The 20977-nt window shown below is 38.7% G+C and overlaps 2 protein-coding genes across 3 annotated transcripts; one reads left to right on the top strand and one right to left on the bottom strand.

The window, feature by feature from the left end:
• Positions 1 to 567: 567 nt before the first annotated feature.
• On the bottom strand, positions 568 to 8807 carry rack1 (receptor for activated C kinase 1). The gene is made up of 8 exons (XM_079838254.1): positions 8566 to 8807; positions 8142 to 8313; positions 6433 to 6580; positions 3974 to 4069; positions 3654 to 3764; positions 3311 to 3451; positions 912 to 1022; positions 568 to 673 (listed from the first exon to the last, which is right to left on the bottom strand). Exons 1-8 carry the CDS (start codon positions 8672 to 8674, stop codon positions 608 to 610), a joined length of 954 nt encoding a protein of 317 aa, XP_079694380.1. The 5' UTR covers positions 8675 to 8807; the 3' UTR covers positions 568 to 607.
• A 2762-nt stretch (positions 8808 to 11569) lies between these two features.
• clk4a (CDC-like kinase 4a) lies at positions 11570 to 20519 on the top strand. 2 transcript variants are annotated; one of them, XM_079838890.1, is made up of 13 exons: positions 11570 to 11704; positions 12108 to 12271; positions 13918 to 14164; positions 14744 to 14834; positions 15141 to 15207; positions 16594 to 16710; positions 16847 to 17013; positions 17111 to 17205; positions 18554 to 18683; positions 18801 to 18883; positions 18981 to 19060; positions 19831 to 19921; positions 20013 to 20519. In XM_079838890.1, exons 2-13 carry the CDS (start codon positions 12108 to 12110, stop codon positions 20157 to 20159), a joined length of 1479 nt encoding a protein of 492 aa, XP_079695016.1. In that variant the 5' UTR covers positions 11570 to 11704; the 3' UTR covers positions 20160 to 20519. The 2 variants fall into 2 exon arrangements, with proteins under 2 accessions (XP_079695016.1, XP_079695017.1); XM_079838891.1 differs by lacking the exon at positions 14744 to 14834 and having other exon boundaries at positions 11612 to 11704.
• The last annotated feature ends 458 nt before the right edge of the window (positions 20520 to 20977 follow it).

Here is a 20977-nt window from a genome sequence, read left to right as displayed (position 1 = left end):
ATTTCTTTCAGTTCTTATGTCTTGCTAGAAACTGCGAATTCGGCAATCCTATAAGACCATTACACACCACAATGTACGACGTGTATCTAATAAATAAAACACCTATTGAATTGTAGGCTACGATACAAGTCAGAAGAATTAAGCATCAGGAAGCGCTATGGAAAACAAATATAGCAAGATGAAACATACTTTGGCATTGTAGTTGTGCTGTGAAAAGAAAGAAAGAAGCAAAAGAGAATATGGACGCTGTTATGGCTAGGCAAAACATGCCAATTTTGCAAATGGAGCTCAAGTAGTTTTAGTGTCAGGTGTTGATCAATACACCATTTCATGGTGCATTTCTATTGGCTAGTCAATAGACATAGGTCTTAGTAGCAAACACACCTAGAGAGTATCATGCCATCTTTGGTTCAAGACTGTGACAACAGCAGTCTTTGAACGTCTCTCACTGAGGTGACATCCCCACAATTGGTCGTCATCATCTTCTGGGACAGCCCAAAATCGTACCATGTGTACTGGGCATTAGTTTATTGATAGGCAGAGAAATTAAAGTAAACACAATTATAGTTCTTTTTAAAACTTTTTATTCAGGCATTAGAAAAGGCTTCTATCTGGTTCCAATGGTCACCTGCCACACTCTGATCAGGTTGTCCGTGTAGCCAGCAAAAAGAGTCTGATGAGAAAAGAGAAAGAAATTATCAGGCATTGTCTTAGAAGAGCTATTGATTTAAAAGCATATTACTGTCCCCCTCATATTTGCAGGACTGTCACCATAAGGTTTCAGATGTTTAAGTGATTGGGAATAATCAATGGGGAAGCTGGTCCAAATAGCACAAGACACCAAATCAGTGACTGATAAAGTGCGAGTCCAGGATCTCATTACAGTCAGAGAAGGTTGCTGTAAAACCCACCTGTCCATCAGCAGACCAGGCCAGAGAAGTGCACTGTGGCGGCTCAGCCTTGCTGTTGGTGGTGATGATGTCCTGCCTCAGCTCATCAACGATGATCTTGCCCTCCAGATCCTGTTGACATTAATACGGTCAGCTTTGCAACAGCAGTACGATAATGGCATTTCTGCTCAAGCCAATAGTTCTCAGAAACAGCCTCTTTATCATCACAGAGTTACAGAAGGCGTAGTGAGTTTCATCACTGAACCATGTGCTCTATATAAATCTCACCATGAAAATTAAAACTGACAATTATTATTTTTAATGGGATATTGCAGTATTTATTATATATGATTTCTGTGCACATTTTTTAAGTGCATCTGCCCTCAATCTTTAAAGTCAGCATGAAATAAATTGATACTATTTAGATCTACAATGCTTGTGATGAACAAGTAGCCCGTGCAATACTAGGGATGCTCCAATCGATCGGCTACAGATCCGTATCGGCCTGTACAACTCAATCGGTAGTCAATAAATCTGGCCGAACTAATGAACCGATCCCAAATTGATGTAAAACACATGACATCAAACTTTACCGCCATAGTCGATGACTCCCTCATAAAAGACGGTCCCTTTACGCCACCTTCTGGCGTAACAATGTAACTGCATTGATCATGACGACAAGAAATTGGTAGCGCTGGGAATCTTTAACCTGTTAGCCTGCACCCCCGCTTTTGAAAAAATCCTAAGAAATGGCATAATCAGACTAAAACTGTTACAGTTAATGATTCTTTTGCACTAAAATCATAAGTATGGCGTCATTTGAAAGCAGACACGTGGCAGTTTACTGTAAATTCAAAATGATAATTATTTTCATAATCAAAAATAGCTAAAATAAGCTTCAAAGTTTTGTAAAGTTATTAGAAATATATTTGTATGAAATATCTTTATGAAAATAAAATTGAAGTTGGCATTTTAGCAATCTAGAAGTCCAGCTGAAGCCACTTGTCTGACCATGTTATATTTCAAATCTGAAGATGATAAGTCTAAAACTCTGAATTTTATTAAATGTTTTTCAAGATCATGTCATATGATTTTATTTTGAGATTTCTCTAAAATGTTAACTGATGTTTATAACCTTCTCTTCTGAGCTACCATTCAGTTTATTGTCTCGATTGTTTTGAGGTGCAAACTGCCCATTCAGTTCCAGTCTCCCCAGAACACTTTCACACCTCTCTGGCCAGGTTATGGCGCTTATAATCTTAATTCTTTTGTCTTCATTGTAATCACTGACAACTCTCTATTCAAACTGTTCTATTCAAACCTCATTTATGATCAAACTTCTCACTTCACCTTCTAAAGTGCCTCTAATGCCGTTGTTGACAATAGAAACATTTCAGTTGGTTTTTCATTTCAGTCTATTCAAAATTATTAATAAAATAACGTATTTGCCCAGGTGGCAGGTGCATTGGCTAGCTAGCATGTTAGCTTAGCACGAATGCGTCCAGTCAATACACTGGACTCAATATTCAATATAAACGCTCCATTCAATATTCAGTTTCACTTGGAAATAACTGGTGCAACTTTGTTCACATGGACTTTAATAAAGATCACGTTTAATGGCACAAAGGCGGGACAACCTGTCACTCACATGAGATCCACCAAAAGTAACCCACAACCATTCAATCAATTCCCCATGGACAAAATCAAATCCCACCTAGGGTTGGTTCGACAGAGACTGATTTCCCCCGCAAATAATGATCCCGATCACAATACAAATTACAGTCAAAACTCCTCAATGAACAATTTAAACACTTAAGATTTTATTGTGCAAAAAACAGCAAGCGAAATATAGGGTACTGGATGTTTTACACAAAACCAATGATATTCAAATGGCGGACCGCATGTTTCCATCCAGACCGCGAGAGAACGATTGCACCATTTTCCTGTTTCTAGATGAAGTGAGCAGAGCATCCAAACAGCGGTGCGGATCACACCACAAGCACTCGGGATCGTTTGTGGTAATGATATTTTAGCACTATAACCTCTAGCAGTTTTATCTAAAGCTAAACATGCTTCATTCAAGCTCTTTCTGCTCTGTGCACGTACTCTCCTTCTCCAGACGAGCGCCACATTAACGGAGCTTAACGCTTAAGGGCAACCCTCCAACGTCAGTGTCCATCACCTGATGCCAATTTGGTAGACATTGGCCAACCCTAGTCCCACCCTACAGTTTTTATTTGTTCGAGAAGTCGTTTCACTTGGATATACATCACAATAGGGAAAAGACTACCACAACTTTCATTTAATGCCAACTTTAAAAATATTTAATATAAAAGCCCTTTACATTGAAAGGGAAATTTATTTTAGGTATACAGTTTTTCCTTTATCTAATATGAAAGGGTGCGTGTACATTTACTCACCCAGATCTTGATGCTGGGTCCAGTGGCGGCACACAGCCAGTAGCGGTTGGGGCTGAAGCAAAGAGCGTTGATGGGGTCCCCACCATCCAGGGTGTAAAGGTGCTTGCCCTCATTCAGGTCCCATAGCATGGCCTGCCCATCCTGAAATATGAGGACAAACACAGTAAATACTGATTCAACGGCTAACACTCATTAAACAATCTTTCACACCACTGTGTGTTCAGAAACAGCCTCTTGTCATCACATGAATTCAGAAGGTGTTAGATTAGGGTTTCATCATCTTTAACACAAAATCTGGTCCTATTCACTTCAGTAGGGATAACAGAAAAAGCAAACAGATTACCTTTCCACCGGAGGCACACAGAGAACCGTCAGGAGACACGGTCACTGTGTTCAGGTATCCAGTGTGGCCAATGTGGTTGGTCTTTAGCTTGCAGTTAGCAAGATTCCATACCTATAACAAACGCGCATGAATCAAACTATTCCGGATTAAATTGTTCACCTGCATGTCAATGGTTTCAATCCATTACCCATCATAATTGCAGGACTTGTCAGCAGAGCCCAAGAGCTCAGATAATAATAATGTCGTTTCTTTAATCATAGGGTAAAGTCAAAAACACAGATTAACCATTCTAGCTCACATTAAAATGCAACAGACCTCACCTTGACCATTTTGTCCCACCCGCAGGACACAATGATGGGGTTGCTGCTATTGGGGGAGAAACGCACACATGACACCCACTCAGAGTGGCTGTCATCCTGTGGATGAAAGTGAAAATAAAGGGATTGAGAACAGCACATTCTACTCTAAACATTAGGGTATCTGTACATTTGAGATCAAGACCTGCACAAATAAAATTAATATTGTATGTCCATACAGAACAAACCCATACAATCCCAAAATAAAGCTAGTCACATATTAACCAACTGCAGGGTATGTGCATACTTAAAACACTCCAGACATGCTTTCCTGACAATGTTCGGGGCTCAAACACTCACCGTTTAAATCAAGATTGAAGACCTCTCTTTAGCCAATCATTCACATAATTCTTTTCATGAACTTGTACCATTTTATCTGATGAAACGGCACCAAATATACATGATCATATTTAGCCTAAAATGCTATTAACAGCCGCTACGCTTATTCTTTTGCTTCCGTTTCTATAGATTACAAATAGATTACAATCAACTGTGAAGATTTCAGATGACTATTATAGACGAGCTATAATTGCTGCCAAACATGTGTTGTGTTAGCTTAAAGGGATAGTTCTGATAATACTTCTGAAAGCAGTAATAGTAGCTCTATTTTTGAAGTCCATAAAAAATAAAATAAAAAAAAATTCCATCTGTCCATCAAATAATGTGCTCCACACGGCTCTGGGGTGTTAATAAAGGCCTTCTGAAGCGAATCGATGTGTTTGTGTAAGACAAATATCCATATTTAAAACTTTATAAAGTAAAGTTTCGGCCGACCGCCTTCTGTGTTTAATTTATGGAAAAAAGTGTTGAAAGGTCCTCTGCCGATTGAAACACTAACGCGACCAGGTACGCCCGTCATGACGTCACATACGCATCTTGAGTTTCACTTTCAACACTTTTCCATGGAAGGCGATCGGCTGGAACTTTACTTGATAAAGTTTTAAATAAGGATATTTTTCTTACACAAACGCATCGATTCGCTTCAGAAGGCCTTTATTAACACCCTAGAGCCGCGTGGAGCACGTTATTCGATGGACAAGTGCACATTTTTATGGACTTCAAGAACAGAGCAACTATTACTGCCATTATAAAGCTTGGATTAGCCAGAACATTAATATAACTCAGATTTTATTCGTCTGAAAGAAGAATGTCATATACACCTAGGATGACTTGAGGGTGTGTAAATCATGGGTTAATTGTCATTTTTGGGTGAACTATCTATTTAACTGAATACATGTTAAACACAGATATTAGATATACATTGATAAACACATCTCTGAGTGATACTTCCGAAATTGTAACATTGAAACAAGCATTCTGTAAAGTGGCTCTGAAACAATATTGTGAAAAGAAACGTACAAATAAACTTGAATTGACATTTCATCCGATGTTTAAAGTGAATAAAATAGACTTGACAGCCCTTACTGGAGTTCCACAACTACTGATCTTTGAACTCTCTCCCAGCCACCGCAGTTGTGTGTCGGTGAGGTGTGTGTGTCGGTGAGGTGCGCGGTGGACCAATCCACTGTAAGGCAAGAGAGGGGGGGACTCAATGTTTCTAAACTTATAACGCATTTTTTGCCCATTTGAGTTATTGTTTTACTACTTACACAATTATTTTAATTAAGTATATATAACTATTATTGATATATAGAGTGTAGAGTAAAAAAAAAAAAAAAAAAAAAAAAATGCTGACCACAGTTAAGATTTCTTTTATTTATTCATTTTATTTATAATGTCTGTCATTTATTTAAGGTTTGGCATGCTGACCAGAAAGATTTTTTTTGTTTATTGACAAACATTATCTTTAAAGCACTTTAACTTGGCATTTGCAGTCAGCAGAGCCAAATGTTCGCTACAGTTTATTTATATTAATACTATTCTACTCTATTAATATTGATTTTATTAGCAATAAATAAATCTACCTCAGTTTTGATCAATTATTCACCTGTTTGGGAAGTGTGTGTCATGTTTTGACAATAAAGGATAGTTTAAAACCACAATTAACTGTCTGTTTTCCACATCTTTCACTCAGGAGCAAAAATATGCCTTTAAACTTTAAAGAAATATTGACATTTATCATGCTAATTATTGGTATCGATTGATATGGAAAATTATATCGTGATAATTTTGGCCCATATCGCCCAGCCATGTTATATTCAATAGAGGATTTACTGATATGATGCATATAAAGAGGGTTTTACTTAGGAATGTGCAGCTTTCACACTTAATTTAAATCTACATCAGTCTGTATTGCGATTCCTGTTATTCCATCCCCAAATTTAAGACTTCTGTTTTACAACTTAAGATATTTAAGACTTATGACCTAAATTGAAGACATTAAGACTTTTAGGGACCCACAGGAACCCTGATGATATGCTCCCAGCCTCCCGGTTAACTACTTCAACATTACGGATGTCTACCTGGATCGTGTACTTGCAGACTCCCAGGGTGTTCCACAGCTTGATGGTCTTGTCTCTGGATCCAGACACGATCTGACGGTTGTCAGCAGAGAAGGCCACGCTCAGAACATCCTTGGTGTGTCCAACAAATCGGCGGGTTGTAGTGCCACTAGGTGAGACGAAAGGACACATTCAGATCAATTTTGACATTTAGGTAATCAGGTGTTGTGAACTACACTTGTTTTAATCTGACACTGCAGACAGATGATGCTAGGGGATATTGTTGTATGCATGTAGTATGTTAGTAAACAAGTGGTTTTATAGTTGATACAAATTCATCATCCAACAAAAAATACAAGACACATTTTATAAAAATCATTTTGTACATAACTATTTAAATGTTCTGCAATTGAAAAAAAAAAAGAAGTCATGAAATTAAAAAATTGGGTATACTAAACAAATGTTTGCGCCACAATATTGAGATTTTTTGCTTCTTCGCTCTCCAATAAATACCCGTGAGGCACATTCTGACCTTCTGATTTAGTTATAAAATCTGTGGAAATGTTTACAGAAACAGCTAATTAAACTAAAATGATTAAAATAAGATTATTAAATACATAAGCATAGTGCTATAAGGAGTAGAAAATATTTTTCAAATAAATGTTTCAACTTCTCTAACATTAATTTCTCACAGTATAAATAGGGTCTTTATGCAGGACACTATTAGAGGCCTTTAAAGGGATAGTTCACCCAAAAATGAAAATTAACCCATGATTTACTCACCCTAAAGTCATCCTAGGTGTAGATGACATTCTTTCAGACGAATACAATCTGAGTTATATTAAAAATGTTGTGGCTAATCCAAGCATTATAATGGCAGTAATTGTTGCGTAGTTTTTGAAGTCCATAAAAATGCATCTGTCTGTCAAATAATGTGCTCCAGGCGGCTCCGGGGTGTTAATAAAGGCCTTCTGAAGCGAATCGATGCACGTGTGTGTAAGAAAAATATCCATATTTAAAAATGCATTTCATTTTTTTCTATGGCTCTGCATCAGCCGTCCCCGCGACATCACTTTCGGCGAATAAGGTCAAAATACAAGCAAAATTCCGGCGCAATCATAGATGATCGGTCGAATGAGGCGCATATATATATATATATATATCTTTGATCGCGCAAGTATTTTGACCTTATTCGCCGGAAGTTATGGCGCTAGGAATACTAGATGACATTCGTCTTATAAGAGGTAAAAAATAACAAATAATATTGGGTTTCTCACAGAAACGAATCGTTTTGTGTCTTAAGACATCAATGTGTCGCCACGAGCCGCATGGTTTAATAAGGATTCGTATGTCTATGTGTTTTTACTCTCATATTCTTAAATATCCCCATTGACATGCATTATACGACTATCACACTGCAACGGTTGGAGCTAAAAATCTTCATTTGTGTTCTACTGAAGAAACAAAGACACCTACATCTTGGATGCCCTGGAGGTAAGCAGATAAACATAACAATTTTGTTTTTGGGTGAACTATCACTTTAAAATATGAGGGGGGTCCTAACAGATTGAAAACCCATAAACATTCTTTGGGTCATAAGAGTTTTAAGTTCAGAAACAGCCTCTTTATCATCACAGTGACACAGACGGCGTTGAGTTTCATCACCACTTTAAAAACAATGGGTGACAGATTTTGAGTGACTTCTTATGACCGTCCCTCCAAATACTCACGTTGTCAGGTCCCACAGGCGCAGGGTGCCGTCCCAGGAGCCAGACAGGGCGAACTGACCATCAGATGAGATGACCACATCACTCACGAAGTGGGAATGGCCCTTCAGAGCACGCTGGGGGATGCCATAGTTGGTCTCATCACGGGTCAGCTTCCACATAATGACGGATTTGTCTGCAAGGTGGACAACAGAAGATCATTCAGCAGATCTTTGGCTTGTAATATATCATTTGCAGCAGAATTGGCGGCATCTAACACACACTAGACAGGTATACTAGCTACCAATGCTGCATTATGAACCTTTCCGGAACTATAAACTAGGTTTTGATAGTTCAAAATAACGGTTTAACGCAGAATGTACTCATTATTCAGGGCTCATGTATTCGGATACTTATTTGGCTCCAGCGCGGCTCTGTGGAGACTTACCCCGGGACGCGGACAGAATCATGTCGGGAAACTGGGGTGTGGTGGCGATTTGGGTGACCCATCCACTGTGACCCTTAAGGGTACCCCTTACTGTCATCTGCTCGGTCATTTTGGCGCAGAAAATTATCACCTAAAAAGGTGGATGGAGATGGATTCCGTCGGAGGGCCGAATCCTCCCTCTCTCTCACACTGTGGCAAGGGGAAAAAGGAAGCGGCACACCGGAAGCAAAACTCTTGAGGGTGAAGCGTCTTCTTCAGTTCGCGTTCTCGTATGTGAGATTGATTACTGCCATCTAGTGTGTGGAGTACGGAGCACTTCAGACGACGTATTTGTTAAAGGGATAGTTCACCCAAAAATTAAAATTTGCCCATGATTTACTCACCCTCAAGTCATCCTAGGTGTATATTTACATTACATTTAGTCATTTAGCAGACGCTTTTATCCAAAACAAACTTACAAATGAGAGCAATAGAAGCAACTAACAAGTATATGAGTGTGGAATCAAGGGAGTTGTTGTCTTCAGCTCCACAGCCGATTATAAGCAATTCAACGGGATTCAGGCAGAAATCATGTTCATGGAGCTGATGTTTTAAAGTTTTATTAATGTTACTGTGGTATGAAGCAGGGCGGGCCGAGAGCCTGGGACATTTTACATTGCTGTTTTTAGTATGACCACTTTTGACCACTTAAATTCACAGAACTTTCACAATCACATAAATCAGTGCTGAATTACTATACGGGTCACTTTTGTCACATTAAAACTGTGGGGAAGCGCAGCACTGTTTTACTTGGTCAAAACAATCATACTAAAATACATTTGAATGTGTTGTAAGTTATGTTATTATGTTACTCTGTGTGTTCACTCGGTGGCTGGTATGATAAACTTTTGCACATTGCCGATCGATATTAGAATATCATATTAAAGGGATAGTTCTCCCAAAAATGAAAATTAGCCCATGATTTACTCCCCCTCAAGTCATCCTAGGTGTATATGACATTCTTCTTTCAGACGAATAAAATCTGCGTTATATTACAAAAGTCCTGGTTAATCCAAGCTTTATAATAGCAGTAAAAGTTGCTCTGTTTTTGAAGTCCATAAAAAAATGCATCTGTCCGTCAAATAACGTGCTCCACCCGCGGCTCTGGGGGGGTTAATAAAGGCCTTCTGAAGCGAATCGATGCGTTTGGGTAAGAAAAATATCCATATTTAAAACTTTATAAAGTTAAAGTTCCAGCTGTCCGCCTTCCGTGGAAAAGTGTTGAAAGTGCCTTCTCGCAATTCAAAATGAGTATGCAATGTCTGGCGAGCGTACCTGGTAACGGAAGCCTTTTGAACGGCAGAGGCACTTTCAACACTTTTTCCATACATTGAATACGGAATTTAAATATCCACATTTAAATATAGTTATTTTTCTTACACAAACGCATCGATTCACGTCAGAAGGCCTTTATTAACACCCCAGAGCCGTGTGGAGCACGTTATTTGACGGACAGATGCATTTTTTATGGACTTCAAAAACAGAGCAACTATTACTGCTATTATAAAGCTTGGATTAAAGGTGAACTATGTAGGATTTTTGCAGTAAAATATCCAGAAACCACTAGGCCAGTGTTATATATTTTGTTCAGTTGAGTACTTAGAATATCCCAAATGTTTCCAACTATTTGTAAATCGTGAGAAATTGCTATTTTAACCAAGGAACCGGGACGTGTGAGCTATGCGTGTGAGGGAGTCGCCTGTCGATTGCGTCATATCTGCGTCACCCTCGGTCTCCGGTTTTATTCAGTGAAACACTTTACTCTCACTGCAGTGTGAACAAGTGTCATAGCAGCCACCGAGCGAACGTCATAACTTCCTTTTCAACACACTCAGATATATCTAATACGATAAACAGAGTTGCGTTACCTCATACTAATGACTGGAAAAGGGGAAGTGGCGCCGGCAACCGTGTCATAATAAAAGTCCCGCCGGCGACTATGCCATAATAACAGTCCCGCTCTTCAATCGCTCCTGCGGCCTTGCTCAGCTCCACAACACTCGGTCCTGCTCTGCTTCAGACTACAGTAATGTTAATAATCGCATCCATGAACATGATTTCTGCCCGAGTCCTATCCTGACTGTTTTCCACCGGCTGTGAGGTGAAGACCACATGTCCCAAGATTCTGCACTCAAACGTGCCGTCATCAAACTACGCCTTTGTTTTGAACAGGCGACCTCTAGTGGACGGAAAAGTTACATAGTGTAGCTTTAACCAGGACTTTTGTAATATAACGCAGATTTTATTCGTCTGAAAGAAGAATGTCATATACACCTAGGATGACTTGAGGGTGAGTAAATCATGGGCTAATGTTCATTTTTGGGTGAACTATCCCTTTAAGGCTGCCATAGTTTAATAAATGTTACTAAAGTCCCTAAATGGTGTGTAATAATTAAAAGAGCATAGTTTCAACGTTTGGGGTGTATAAGGTCCAAGTTACTAAAATGGTGTAAAAGCTGGTGTATGTAGAGTTGGCCCTAAGCATATTAACATGAACAACACCAATACAAATATACAGTGAACAAATGGTAGCCTAACTGGTTAAATTATGCAAACAGTACAGTTAATTTATGTCCCTAATCATTTTAATGATTGTATAATAAATGAATAAATGCCTAAATGATGCCGGTAATCATTAGACTACAAGTCACTACATCAAGATTTTAGCTTACTTATAGGCCTGTTATAAAATATGTATTTATTTATTTATAATAGAGATAGGATATCGAAGAAAACATAGAATATAGCCTAGTAATGGTAATAGAAAAGCCTATATTGGTCTAACAAGTGATATAATTTCCTATGTATGTTGGTGAATTTCCATTAATTGCATGGCACAACATCCCGTGTAATGTTTCTCTTGTTTACAGTAACTAAATCAGGCCAGTGTACAGTACAACCCAGCCCTTGTTTCTCGCGCGCCCCCGTATGCATGCGCGCGCACGCTCTGGATCCGATGATGTAACGGAGCGGATCTGGAACGTTCCAGCTCGACCGACGCCATTTTGAACATACAACGACATCAGAGAAGACAGAGGAAATAAATTCGCCTTTTGTCGACACAGGACTGCAAATTATTTAGGAGACTTTCTTAAGCCAGGTAAGGGATTATATTCATTAATTGATATTTATTTCGCTCATACGATGTAAGTTAGGTTTTTTCTTTTTAAAGAATGGATTTATATTTTACTACCTAGAAGCGTGAGCGACGTTGCGATTGACCGACTGTGTGTGTTTTGTCAATCCTAAATGTGCAGTGATTATCACAAAATGCGTTTTTATCGCGCGTTTTAATTACTATTGTTATTATTATCATTATCTAACCATTTTTACACTCTTTTACGGAAATAATTTTCTCCAGACACGAGGTGTTTAGAACAAAGCATTTAAAGGGCCACTGTTTCTGTGAATCGCGGCCTATAATAATTTGTGCACGGATATAACGTTAGGCCTACAATATACCGAGTGTAAAAGTAACATTTTTATCTTGTTTGTTTTAATAGATGAGACAATCGCAGAGAATGCGCTCTCCCTGGTTGAGAGAGACGAGTCTGGAGGAGAGAATGGAGAACAGGAAAAGACACCGACGAGACTCGCACAGCAGCGAGAGAGAGAATAAATACAGAAAAACCCATCATGTTCACCATCCCCACAAGAGCAGCGAAGGGTGAGAACCAGAAACCTCAACAGAACAGACTCTCTCTATGTTTAGTATTTATTTTGGGCTCTTTTAAATCAACAAATGGTATGAGGACATCTTGTACCAATATTAAATGTCTAAAACCTTTTCCAGGAAGTTACTACTTTAAGGGACGTCCGGTCTTTGGCTAGGGTCCATTGAGCCTTATGTGGACATATATTGGCAGCGTGTAATACTAGTTTGACAAGTTTGTTGTTTTCTTCGAAGCTTCCTGGAAAACATTTGATGACATGACCTCAATGTGGCAGTCCCGTCAATTCATATATGATTTAATTCACCTGTCGGTGTCACTGTTTTAGAAATAAGTTAATTACTTGGATCCATTATTTAATTTGCTACGTTTGAAATATGCCTTGTTTGTCAACAAATCAGGGCCTAAACATTTAAGGATCTCTTTCATCAAAAATTTCCACTACAAAAAACCCTTTTAAGGGCGTTTTCACACCTGAAAGTCCGCACTAAGGTACGAACCGAAGTTCATGTTTTGATACATTTTGTACATTTGGTTAGTTTTGGTTTGGTTTCACATTGCCATCATGCACTAGAGAACTTTACATGACACACTTGCGTCATCATCTATGTGGGCTGCATCTGGACATTGATTGGTTTGTAAACGGACGTGCGTCTGACGTCAGCGTCTCTGACAAGAATGAATGAACAGACGCATATCGCTGCCACTATTGAACAGTGCGCATTGCTTGACTATTTTCTTTTCGTTACGTTTAAAAGTGGACATTTCAAGCTTTATATACACATATTTCACATGTTTGTGAGACAAGTAGCTGCGGAGTTTCAGTTTATTTGAGACGCGCTCCAGTTCATGTAAAGCATGTGATCGCTCCTGCGATTATTGTCTGCTATAGACTATTTGCTTCTTATTTATTAAATCCAGGCAATTATCTGATGAAACGTTGATTAAAATTAAGATACAATTTATACAAAACGAAATCCACATTAAAAAAAGGCTTTCTAAGCGAAATCATGCAAAATTTCTTTCAAATCATTTCTGACCTTCTGTCTTCTGACATATTAAGCATCTTTTCACTTTTCATAATCAATGTAGCCTAGATTAAGCTTAAAAATAACATTATAATATTTAAACATAACAAGGAACTTCCTGTAAATGGTCTGAAAGTCCGAGACATACAGAAAATACTTTCACACTAGAAACGAACCGAACCTTTGTTCAGTTTGATCCGGGCCGAGATCTTTTCGTCGGACCAAATTTCATCTGTTTGGTCCGGACCATGGGCCGGGGGAGGTTTCACTGTAATTTTGATTTGGACCAAACTGAAAAGTCCGAAAATCCGGACCAAACAAGGTAGGTGTGAAAACACCCTAAGTGTAGCAGTGTATCTGCACAAGTACATTTTTACTCAATTATATTGAGTTATTGAGATACTTTGCCTGGAAAACAATAGCCGTGTTGACTTTATAATAGTGCTGTCTTATCGATTTATATATATATATATATATATGTATATATGTATGTATGTGCGTATTTACAAACTTATGTCAGGTTTGATTAATCGATTTGACAGCACTACTTTATAATTGTCAGCTCAATGTGAATCAATCAATACTCATTGAATTGTTTTGTATTATCTTAATAGGCATTACCTTGAGACCAGGAGCTCAAACGAAAGACTGGAAACTAAAGAAAAGCAAGCTGTATTCAGAGACCATGAGGACGACAGCCGTGCTGCCTGTAAAGACAAGGAGAGAGACCGAGATCGGGACAGATCCAGATGCCGTGAGAGAGACAGAGACTGGCACCATTACAGCAAATCCTCCGGGAACAGCAGGCGGAGCAGCCGGCACAGGCACCGCCACCATCGCTCGCACCACAACTCTGACTCGGTATGACCACTGTCTGTCTCACATTGTCGTGGCAACTGTCTGCTTTCTGTGCTTTTTTTTTTCTTGTTATATGAACTGTGGGAGTTCCTCATTTCCAATATCGTCTGAATGAATGACAGGAAGAATGTTGGATGAAATTATTATGCTAATATTATAATATATAATAAGATTGAATGGGTTCTTACGCAAGATATAATGTTAGTTTGATATCCACAGCACATAAAATGTTTTTTAAGGCACCTCATTCATGAGGGAGGAATAAAACTCTCAAATGTTTTTCAATGATGAATTGTTGTAATTGTCTACTTAATGGTCTGAGAAAGTATCTCATCTGAAAATATGTTGCCATTGTTTTTCTTCTGTAACACACACGATGTGGTGGGCCCTGTGTGTATCTCGTGGGCTGAATTTGCGTTGGCTGCTCCCTGTGGCCGGGCCTGGCTGCTGCGGGTATCTGAATGGGCCGAATCACTTCCCCCCCCACTCGTGAATGAATGAATGGCGCGTTCTGGTCCCCCTCGATTCTCATGGGTTAATGATGGTGGTGATGATGATGATGGCGGTGTTCCGAAACCACAGAGGAGCCATCGCAGGAAAAGATCCAGGAGTATTGAGGATGATGAGGAGGGGCACCTGATCTATCACAGTGGAGACATGCTGAGAGCAAGATGTATAGAATACACACTTTTCTGTATCTCTTCTGTATCTTTTCATTTCTTTCACTGCTTATTTTCTGTTTTGGGGTCAGGCTAATTTTACAAGCTAATTTTGGGGTCCTGATAAATGCAGTTGTGTCAATCACTTAGACTTATCCTGATGTGTGCATCACCAGTCTAGTATTGTCTTATGTTCGTGGATTATTTATGCATTGCTTTTCTAGTTTGAGTGTTCCAAAACGCAGCGAAATCTTTTGAAAAGGTTTGATGCTATTGTGTCATTTTTATATGTTTCTAACCGTCTTTCTTTAAACCCGTAGATGAGATTGTGTGCACACTCGGAGAGGGAGCCTTTGGCAAAGTGGTGGAGTGCATTGATCATACAAAGTACGTATTCATGATCTTAGCAGGTTAAAATTCATTGCATTTGTGTTTTACACCTGACCCATATTGTTTATAATCAGGTCTTAAAACTGACACTTAAAGTTGCTATAAACTGGAAATGGTGTCAGATCTGTCTCTCTCCTATTGATGTAAAAACAAGCTATGAAAATAACCCTACTGAGGGTAAAAGTCATATCTTTATTTTCAAAACCGTATATAGATTTTTAAGTTGCTCTTTTATAGTATTTTAATTTGTAACTCGACAATAAAATGGACATTTATGTTTGTTGGGGTTTTAATTTCATCTGAATAAAATGGATTATTGAAAATGGGATTGGGGGGAGGGTTTGAGGCAGTTCTGAATGCGAGCCTGCAGTTGATGGCCTGCGTTCACACCTATGATAATAGCAGGCGATATCGTTTTCTTTATTCTAAAGCTAGGAACACTCCAAACCGACGTCGACCAACTAGTGGCAACAAAGGAGACTGCTGAGTCGGCTGGGTCCAAAGTTGCCCTGACACACCAAACAGACGCTTGCTTGACATCCGATGGCCAAGTAGCACGTCCGTTCTGCACCTGCGTACGATTAAATAGCTTTCTGTACTAGCTGGTGGCAGTCGTCTGTTTTCGTTATTCAAAGAGCTACCCCGGAAGAAACCGGAAGAGCTACCCCGTATATCCTATATAAACTAAGCGCACCTCATAATCTCGCTCGCCACAGATGGTCACTTCTGGGGGTTTTTCTCGTGCACTGGTTCGCTAGCAGAACAGCCAATCAAGAACGATCAGATGGCCCGACAAGCGCCAATGCCGATTCAACAGGTCGAATCGTCTGAAAAATAGCCGACGATGATCAATGTCACACAGAGAAAACTGCCCGACGGCTGACTGTTTTGTCGTCTGCCGCTTTAAAAGCTCTTTGCCTCAAGCTCTCCAGCCCAGCCTGGTGGTTTCTGATTGGCTGTCATTGTTTTTATCATCAGCTAAAATCGTTCTGAAAGTGATTCCAATTATATTGTTTCTCTTTACTCTTATAGTTGTGGTTTGGATTCTGCTATTCTTTTATATTTAGTATGATTTTTAGAACTAAATCTTAATTGTTGTCCTTGGTATGAACCTTGGGTTTTAAGCAGACTCGCTGATTGAGAAGTCTGGCACAAATTGTTTCACTGGAAGATCAAGTTATGACATTTTAATTAAGAATTACAAGGACAACAATGTATGCATGGATTAATTGTTTACAATAAGATCAACAAAAATGAAAATCTATATGCCATCTTTAAATGTTGTGTTTTTTGAGAAATGCTTTGATTTTACTGACCTGTATTAAGTGATTGCACTTTTGTGGTTTCATGTGTTCATGATATTACTGTATGTTGCTATTGCAGGGGAGGCGCTCGCATCGCGCTGAAGATCATTAAAAACATTGATCGCTATCGTGATGCAGCTCTGTCTGAGGTTGAAGTGCTGGAGCAGATGAACTCACTTGACTGTGACAGACGATAGTAAGTGCCTGTGAAAGCAGATGAAAAGGACCTCTCCAGTCATTTATACATCTGTGATGCATGGCTGTGAAATATAAGATGTCCAGACTACATATTAGTAATGCAGTATTTCACATCCACCTTTTCCTTTCTCTAGCGCTTGTGTGCGGATGTATGACTGGTTTGATCACCACGGGCACGTCTGCATTGCTTTTGAGCTGCTGGGCTTGAGCACGTATGATTTTCTGAAGGAAAATGGCTTTCAGCCCTTCTCCATCAACCACATCAGGCACATGGCCTACCAGATCGTCAGAGCAGTCAGATGTGAGTCACGGATCAGGTTTGATTTCATCTTTTTGTGTGTGTTTTGGATGAAACGCTGATTTAATCTTTTACTTTTCTTTGCTTCTTTATGTTTCAGTTCTTCATAAGAATAAGCTGACACACACGGACCTGAAACCAGAGAACATCCTCTTTGTTAATTCAGAGTATGACATCAAGTACAATTCAAAAATGGTAAGGATCCCATTCAGACCATTGTTACTTTAGAATTATTACATACTGTTGTATTTTATGTGTTTTTAATTTTAGTAATATACCCCCGGTTTCACACAAAACAAGGCTTAAGCCTAGTCCCAGACTAAAATGCATGTTTGAGTTGTCTTAACTGAAAGCAACATCCACTGACAAATCTTAAAATATGTTGAGACATTGTTCTGTCTCAAGATGCACACCAGTAATGCTTTGTCTAAGGCACGTTTAAAAAAAAGTCATAAGGCCTAATCCTGACTTCATCTAAGCCCTATCTGTGAAACGGGGCCTTTGTTAACAAATTTATTTCAGTTTAGTTTGTCATTTTATTACGTACTTCAACTTAAATATGAAATGGTGCCTTAGCAATTGAAATAAGTTCAAGATTAAGTTTTTAATAGGGCTGCATGATATTGGAAAAAACGTACATTGAGATTTTTAGTTTTTCTATATATATTGCGGTTTTATAAAAATAAATTACAACACATAACTGACGAGCATACTCATTTTTCGTGAACGTGTCCGTTTAAGCTCAAAAGACTATTCGCAAATGGACCCGCCCCCTTTAGTTAACTCTTGTTACATCTGACAAGCCATGGCGCTCACACCACACGTTCTCACTCAGGGAAAAATACATCGGAGCGAAGAGGACCGTCTCAACTTTAAAATGTTGTCATTTTTAAAGACATTTAAACAATAAATACTATTTTGTGGCTCTTTAATGTGTCTTGACAGATTGCTATAGTGCCTCAGTTAAAGCTGCTCGTGAAATTATCATCTCTTCCTTCTACTTTATTGAAAGCATCAAATAAACATGAATGAACACCAGAATAAATGTTTTGACCGCGGAAAGACCGTACTCCGTTTTTCAAGTTCAAGTCAACCAACGTTAACCTAACTCACCTGACTGCTTTTTTGGCCAAAATGGCGGATTCTGCGATGTGATTGGTTAGATCGCCTGTCAGTCAAACTCGCAGCGAAGGGAGAACTTGGCGTTTCACATGCTTTGTGCGCAGCTCGTGTGTGCGCACAGAAAACATTGCGCGAGTTACAATCCTCTTACGCCTAATGCCTGACTCGACTTAAAAACACATGCAAATGATAAACTTTCACTCTATGATGGTTAAACTTTGTGACTATTGCGGATGCGCACCTAGTGATATCGATGCCAAAACGACATATTGTGCAGCCCTAGTTTTTAATATATTTTATTTTTTTTAAAGCTTAATTTATTTCCGCTTTATTTCAATTCCCGAAAACATTTTGTAATGATTCAGACAGGTTCTGCCACTATTTATTGTGCATTAATTAATAGTATTGTTTTGAATTGCAGAGGAGGGATGAGAGGACTCTGAAGAATCCTGATGTGAAAGTAGTTGATTTTGGGAATGCAACATACGAACACGAGCATCATACATCTGTGGTGTCCACACGACATTACCGCGCTCCAGAGGTTATTCTGGGTAAGCAGTTATGGATGCATTGTTTTTATTCATACATTCTCAGACACGTTGATGGCACACTTGCTGTGATTGCATGTATTGTGAGTTCTAACAGAGATATCTGTGTGTTTGATACAGATCTGGGCTGGAATCATTCCTGTGATGTGTGGAGTGTGGGATGCATTCTTATTGAGTATTATCTGGGATCGACTCTATTTCAGGTTATTGTCATTTGAGTTTCATTTATGTTAATTATGGGCACGTAACTAGTTGATTCGGCTCTTATTTAATAGTATGTGGTCTTTTGAAAATTTGTAGACGCATGACAGTAAAGAGCATCTGGCCATGATGGAGCGAGTGCTGGGCCCCATACCCACCCACATGCTGCAAAAAACAAGGTAATGTTTCAATAAAGATTGAATTGCTGTGGGTTCTGGAAATATCAGGAATTTTTAAAACTCTGAATTCAAATGTATCTAGCTATTCTCTATAGTATAACAAGAAATATCTTATTTTGTCAACTAAAATTGTCATAAAAATTATTTTAAAGCTACACTGTGATATTTTCTCCCATCTAGCGGTGGAAAGGGTATATGACCATCCAGTGAATTTTAGTTTCTGTTCCTCTCAATTCCGATTTCGTTTTAACTCCTACGGTGGCCAATTTAGTCCAAGATTAATATGGCTTCCAGTTCAACCTCGTCCACATTGGACACGGTGCCATCGAGTGTTAAAACGCAAAAGGCGAAGCTTGAATTTACGGGTATGTCCCTCTTTGGCTAATGTACTTTTAAGATGGAGGGGCAACATGGCGACCCGCATTCGAACCCCTCACCCGTATGTATTTTCAATGGCATATTATAAACTTACAGGAATACTTTATTACTTGAAAGAAGTAAATATACATTAATGAGCACATATATTTTTGAAAGAACTAAGTGTTTGTAGCTAAGAATAAACTAAAAAAGTTACACAGTGTAGCTTTAAAAATCCTTATCCAGTTATCGCAGATACCTAAAAAGTCACAATGATTTGTTATAAGGAGTTGAAATCTTGTTTGTGGCATCTGAAAAGCTATTCTTCAATTTTTTCTCAGTTTAATTCGCCTACAGATGATGACACCACATGCTTTTGTTGTATCAAAATGGCTGTTTTTCTCATTATGCAGGAAGAGCAGGTATGTTCGTCATGATAAACTGGACTGGGACGTTCGCAGCTCCTCAGGACGTTATATCAGGAAGCAGTGCAAGCCCCTGAGAGTGAGTTTATAATTGTTTTTGAAGTTATCATTTTATAAATCCAGACGTTTGGATTGCTACTGACTTTTTATTAATAATATGTTTCTTGCAGCAATACTTGGTCTCCAGTGGCTCTGAACACGAGCAGCTATTTGATCTCATAGAGAGGATGCTTGAATACGATGTCACAAAGAGGATTACCCTGGATGAAGCCATCAAACACCCTTTTTTCGACTGTATCAAGAAGAGCAAGAAATAATGTATTTTTCCTCTCTTGTTTTTGCTGTAGTTCCTCTCTGAGAGAGGCCGTTTGAGGTGACTGTATCAGTCCTCTGTGTGGATCATACACTGCTCTCTTCTCATTGTTCATTTTTATTGTGCTTGCTTTTCAGTTTAGGTTATGGGACCTCTTGCTCTTGAGTTCTCCACTGATTTGTAACTGCATCACATGACTTGAGAATAACGTGCAACTGTAAAGGGGCTGGGTTTCAGGGCATTTGGTGTGTAGTATAATTGTCATAGATTTGTTAGCATTATCAATATGAAATGGTGATATTTGTAAATGTGTTTTCAGTTTTGTTTGACTTGATTGTTAAATAAAAGCAGTTCCTGATCTGAATCATTTGTCTGATGGGGGTGTAATGTTCTCATGTGGTCAATAGGTGGCGGTAGATCGCAACTTTAAATCCTCACATTTCAAGTTGTACTTTAGAGTCTAGGCATGTGCGAGTTTTATTGAGAGGCTTCAGTAGATCTGACCCACCGTAGGACAGTCATAACATGGATGGGAGTAGTTATTTTCTTAATTACATTTATAAAAAATAAATATTTTTAGTATGCACAAAAGTTACAGAAATTGCCTGAGGAGGTAACCACTTTTTTTTTTTTTTTTTTTTAATTTAATAGTCATTGGAAGAAAACATTGACATGTCGATTATAGATTTACATAGGCTTATCACAAATAAGTCGCAGAAAAAAAGTTTAAAGATGGTGGAAAGTTTGAATAACTACTAGATTGCACAGAACTACACACCCGACAATCGTATACAATTATTTTAAAAAGTCGCTTCTCGCAAT

The sequence above is a fragment of the Gobio gobio genome (genome assembly GCF_949357685.1).
Source record: "Gobio gobio genome assembly, chromosome: 16".
NCBI lineage: Eukaryota > Metazoa > Chordata > Actinopteri > Cypriniformes > Gobionidae > Gobio > Gobio gobio.
Note: the sequence above shows the minus strand (reverse complement) of the source record. Positions and strands in the feature narration are given on the sequence as shown.

Bases quoted from the DNA above. Each gene is read 5' to 3' on its own strand.
- rack1 (XM_079838254.1), bottom strand. From the start codon at position 8,674: ATGACCGAGCAGATGACAGTAAGGGGTACCCTTAAGGGTCACAGTGGA. The intron at 3,765-3,973 runs GTGAGGTCTGTT...CGTTTGTTATAG, and splicing joins GGTGGGACAAAATGGTCAAG to GTATGGAATCTTGCTAACTG. The intron at 674-911 runs GTGGGTTTTACA...TTTTCTCATCAG, and splicing joins CCTGGTCTGCTGATGGACAG to ACTCTTTTTGCTGGCTACAC.
- clk4a (XM_079838890.1), top strand. From the start codon at position 12,108: ATGAGACAATCGCAGAGAATGCGCTCTCCCTGGTTGAGAGAGACGAGT. The intron at 18,684-18,800 runs GTAAGCAGTTAT...TGTTTGATACAG, and splicing joins CGCTCCAGAGGTTATTCTGG to ATCTGGGCTGGAATCATTCC. The intron at 19,061-19,830 runs GTAATGTTTCAA...CTCATTATGCAG, and splicing joins CACATGCTGCAAAAAACAAG to GAAGAGCAGGTATGTTCGTC.